This window comes from Oncorhynchus kisutch, unplaced genomic scaffold, assembly GCF_002021735.2.
Source record: "Oncorhynchus kisutch isolate 150728-3 unplaced genomic scaffold, Okis_V2 scaffold1339, whole genome shotgun sequence".
Lineage (NCBI taxonomy): Eukaryota > Metazoa > Chordata > Actinopteri > Salmoniformes > Salmonidae > Oncorhynchus > Oncorhynchus kisutch.
This window is the reverse complement of record NW_022263284.1, coordinates 52,501-57,661: the sequence shown is the minus strand read 5'-3', so window position 1 is coordinate 57,661 and position 5,161 is coordinate 52,501. Positions and strand designations below refer to the sequence as shown.

The window sequence follows — 5,161 nt, the reverse complement described above, 5'->3', positions numbered from 1 at the left end:
CCATCTACTGCACAGCAGTAACTTCCATTAAAGCCTATGGCAGGGTTTCCCCAACCTATTGTGAAGATGAAGCAAAACATATTCAATACTGTCTAGGTTTGATATCTAGTTAACGGCAATATAAGGGTGATTATAAAACCATGTGGAAATCGGTCATTTGTACTCTAGAAGTTGCGGACAATTCAACTAAGTACCCAAATCACAAAAGAACCTACGTGGGTAAAACTGGACAGGCAAAAAAATGCTGTAACAACTTCATGTCTGTGGGAAAAGCCTGCTTTCAGACAGACCAAACCAGACCCGGCCCACAGAATTATACTGACCAGTAGAATGGGAATGGACCATCTCGGTGCGGGGGGACTTGCATTGTATAATTCTTGAATGACAGGATCTCTATGACCCAACATAAACAGATAGCAGACAACAGTGTTACTTCCCTGGCATTTATAAAACATCGGCAATACAGTCTGCATTAAACATATCCATAACATATCAATTATATACAGAGCAAATCAAAATAATTATATAAATCACGTCACAAAAAACTAACTTATTCAAAGAGCACGGGTGATGTAATCGTAGGCCCATATCCCAGTCGGTACACCCTTGCAGTAGTTTGGGTATCCTAGGAAACGTTGTATCTTGGTAACGCTGTATCTTGGTAACGCTGTATCTCTTTATTCTCCCAGTTTGTCGAACTCATTTGGAATATTCAGGCTTTTATACATTTAGACGTTTTATTGAGTTGCTAAATAAACCGTTCCTATTCAGAGAGACTTTGTAATTTATATAATGCATGTTTACAACACATTAATAACACGTGTATTAAGTATTAATAAACATCCATTAATACAACCACCACTGTTACATAGGGATCTGGGCAGAGCATAGGTACCTTCGACTACATCACCCGCTTTAAATTAAAATAGCATCACGTATCCATAACAACAACACAGTGAACAATAATATTATCATTACCTCGTCACGTACTGTACATTACAACGTCACGCCACCACGCGCTAGCCTCACGGTCACCATAACAACCACACGTGCCTAGTCACTAGAAAGACAAAGCTATCAACTTCAATAGTTAAGCCACTTTTGGTACAATTGCAAAAAAGAGGAAATATCAAACCATTTTTACCTTGATTCTTTTTTAAAGGTCTTTTATAAATAATGTAAAGATACTCTATGTAATTTATAAAATTCAAGATGTGACCATATGTAGACAAAGAATCCTTTGAAGAATACGTAACATCACTCACACTGATAACTTCATGGTAAAACCTGTGAGAATTACACCCAACTAACAGATTGAACAGTCTACTGTTTTAAAAACTGAAAATAAAAATGATTTTTAAATCATTATTTTGACAGTTGAAATATTGGCCATGTCAACAAAATACCTCATAGTCATAATAACGTTAGTTTGTTATTGTCATCCCCAAAAAACTAAACAAAATCAAATCTAACAATAAATTAGAAAAACATTCAAATTGACTATATTTCAATTCTATACATTTTGGACTAAAATGTTGATTTTTCAGTTCGTTTTTGAATGGAGTAATTGCCTAGTCACATAAACGCGTGTCAGTCAATGTAATCCGATAGCTAATTCTACAGTATAGTACACAAGTCCCAGACAGACAGGAACAGGACAACACTTGGCGATTAGATGCCTAGACCCCTCTGGCCTGTATGGAGATTGGTAATATGGTGATAATTGGTCAGTGCATAACATTAAGCACAGGTAAACACACAGGTACCTGTGATAAAACACAACCTCTTTAGGCCTCCCGAGTGGCATCATTACAGACCAAGGGCGCACAGGTGGCCCATCGTGCTCTAGCGACTCCTTGTGGTGGGCCAGGCGCATGCAGGCTGACTTCGGTCGGCAGTTGTACTGTGTTTCCTCCGACACATTGGTGCGGCTGGCTTCTGGTTCTTGGCAGGGTCATGTTTCGGAGGACGCATGGCTCTCGACCTTCGCCTCTCCCAAGTCCGTACGGGAGTTTCAGCGCTGGGACAAGACTGTACCTTCCAATTGGGGAGAAAAAAGGGTGAAAAGTACAAAAAAAAAAAGTTAAATAACCAAAACAACCTCTTCCTGAAGACCCTCACTTTTCTGAAAGTATCTTGTCTCTCTTGTGCAATGAGCGGTTACAAAATACAATTCTCTGTCATTTTTATGATAAAATATGAAATAAATTGACGGCTCTGCAAGCTGTTTCTGCAAAACAAGGAAGTGCCTGTGAGTACGGAAGCCCGTTGGGTAACAAATAGTTGTTTTCAGAGAAATCACAGCCAAATAGAATGATACCAAAAGGAAAGTCGGCCACGGATGAAGCTCACAGTATTCCATGACACAACACACGCATAACTACATTACATAAAAATGACAACTTTGGACCTCGTGTACAACAGTTACAAAATAACAGTAGAAACACAGTAATTACTATCCAGGGTGTGACATTTTCTCAAAGGGGGGCCACCTCACCTGATTAAATTCTGTCCTGTGCTCAATGACGATGCACTGACCAATGGTTTCATTTTTAAATAGTCCTAATTAGCTTCTTCTTCTCCTCCTCTCCCTTCCCTCTTCTCTCTCATCCCTCCTTGACCCAGCCCGCTACTAAGACCGCGCGTCTGTTTTCGACTTCACTATCGTGATGACACTCGTCGCCGCCACTTTCCCCGGTATGAGTGGCCCGATCACCGACCCGACCCCACCACCTCCCCTCTGACCCCCGACCCCTAACCCCACTCCCGGGCTCCTCGCCACAGTCCTTGCAAAACTCTGTAGCGCCTCGTACTTCGACCTCAGGTGATCGAGCTCCGCCCTCATGCTGGCGTTCTCCGACGCCAACTTATCCACTTCCTGTTGAAGCTGTGACTTCTGCTTCTCCAGCTCCTCCTTCTGGGTGACCCGTTTGACCCGGCAGCTGGCGGCGTAGCCACGGTTCTTCAGGGTGCGCCGGCGCTGTTTAAGCTGCAGGATCTCATCCTTGGTGAGGCCGCGGAGGTGCTGGTTGAGCTCCCGGACGGACATAGTCACCAGCTCATCATCTGTCAGGGTGGTCCCATTCTCCCCCGGCTCCCTCTTCACCTGAGGGGAGGGGAGGGAGGAGAGGGGGAGGGAGAGAGGGAGGTGAGTTAGGAAGAAGACATGGAGAGGCCGTAGTACACGTGTCAAACTCACTACACGGAGGTCCTTGTGTCTGCAAGTTTTCGCTCTACCCTTGTACTTGATTGATGAATTAAGGTCACTAATTAGTAAAGAAATCCCCTCACCTGGTTGTCTAGGTCTTAATTGAAAAAATGAAAAAAAAACACTTGGCCCTCAGTGGAATGAGTTTGACACCTCTGCAGTAGCAGGTAAGAGAGAACATACCTTACTTGGATACATTATCATATATTTCTACATCAGTCCAGCGCGAGTTCTCACCTTCAAGGCCTTGTTTCCCTTATTAGTGGTCGACATGCCACGAGAACCAGCCCCCTCTGAACACACCTGCCCCCTCTGAACACACCTGCCCCCTCTGAACACACCAGCCCCCTCTGAACACACCTGCAGACAGGACGGAGACAGAGAAAATACATAATATCACATTTCAAATGTCTTTATTTGGGAACTTCTGTGAGTGTAATGTTTACTGTTCATTTTTGTTGTTTTATTTCAAATTTGTTTATTATCTACTTCACTTGCTCTACTTCACTTGCTCTACTTCACTTGCTTTAGCAATGTTAACATATGTTTCCCATGACAATAAAGGCCTTAAATTGAAATTGAATTGAGAGAGAGTGAGAGAAGAGGAGGCAGTGCTTAGCTCAGTATAAGAAAGTCTGCAACTCATCTACAAACTGTCACAATGAAAGTGAGAACAGACACTCAAAGAAACACACACAGACACTTCCTGTTTGTTGGTGGTTAGTGTGGCAGGGCCTGTGGTGTCAGAGCTCTAGAACACCCATCAAGCGTTCTGATTGGTTGGCCAGGGACCAACAGGGAGAGAGATGAGTATTTGGACAGAGTCCAGGGGAATACCATAGACACGGAAAGAGAGAGAGAAGCAAGTAGATGAAGAGAGAGAAAGACACAATGATATTTGAAATGTAATGTTTACTGTTTTATTGTTTATGAACATATGTTTCCCAATAAATAATAAATAAATAAAATAATAAATAAAGCCAATAAAGCCCTTCAATTGAAATTGAATTGAAAAACTAACAAAAAGATATAAGTGACAAACACGAGGGCTGTGAATGAGGTGAGATCAATTCCACACACAGAGGTGCTAGCTGGGTCATTGCTCCACACAACAAGCCTCATTCAGTCAGAGATGCGAAGACGCTGTCCCATAGCACTGTGTGTGTGTGTGTGTGTGTGAGATGAAGGGCAGCCATTGTTGCAACCGCTGAACGATCATCATGAGACCAGTCAGGATGACTCAGCGTATTCCTGACCTCACCACTCTTCCCCTCTCCTTTCTCACTTCAATCCCACCCTCTCCCACCCGTTCTCTTTCTCTCCCTCTTCTATCTCCCTTCTCTCGCTCTGTTCTATCGCTCCCTCCTCCTCCCTCTCCCTCCCCACCCTTATTTCTCTCCCCCTTCTCTCCCCCTCTCCCACTACGCCTCATCCCCCATCCATATCCTTATTTCTCTCCCCCTTCTCTCCCCCTCTACGCCTCATCCCCCATCCATATCCTTATTTCTCTCCCCCTTCTCTCCCCCCTCTCCCTCACCCCTCTCTCCTGTTTGGTGGGTGACACTCTACCCCTTTGTCTCACCCCTCTCTCCTGTTTGGTGGGTGACACTCTACCCCTTTGTCTCACCCCTCTCTCCTGTTTGGTGGGTGACACTCTACCCCTTTGTCTCACCCCTCTCTCCTGTTTGGTGGGTGACACTCTACCCCTTTGTCTCACCCCTCTCCCTCACCCCTCTCTCCTGTTTGGTGGGTGACACTCTACCCCTTTGTCTCCTCTCTTTCACTTCTCCCTCACCTCCCCCTTTTCTTGTTGTCTTTCTCCATTTCACGCTCTGCTGAAAGTTAATAACTCTCTCTCTAATTCACAATTAGCGTGTAGCATTACACGGATTGACTTCTCTCTCGTCACACCCCGAACTGCCTAGATAGACCAATAGGACCCGCTCTCCCTGT

General features: G+C 44.3%; 1 protein-coding gene across 4 annotated transcripts in view; it reads right to left on the bottom strand.

Annotated features, from left to right (window-relative positions):
* Positions 1–358: 358 nt before the first annotated feature.
* Positions 359–5,161, bottom strand: part of LOC109886361 (transcription factor MafG-like) — a 33,294-nt gene continuing 28,491 nt past the window's right edge. For 2 of the 4 annotated variants that reach the window (XM_031818332.1, XM_031818333.1), the window contains 2 exons: positions 3,446–3,568; positions 359–3,106 (listed from right to left, as the gene is read on the bottom strand). In XM_031818332.1, coding sequence (XP_031674192.1) covers positions 2,633–3,106; positions 3,446–3,568 — 597 coding nt within the window. In that variant the 3' untranslated portion in view covers positions 359–2,632. The remainder of the gene's footprint in view (positions 3,107–3,445; positions 3,569–5,161) is intronic. The other 2 variants (XR_004208233.1, XR_004208234.1) reach the window with 2 other exon arrangements.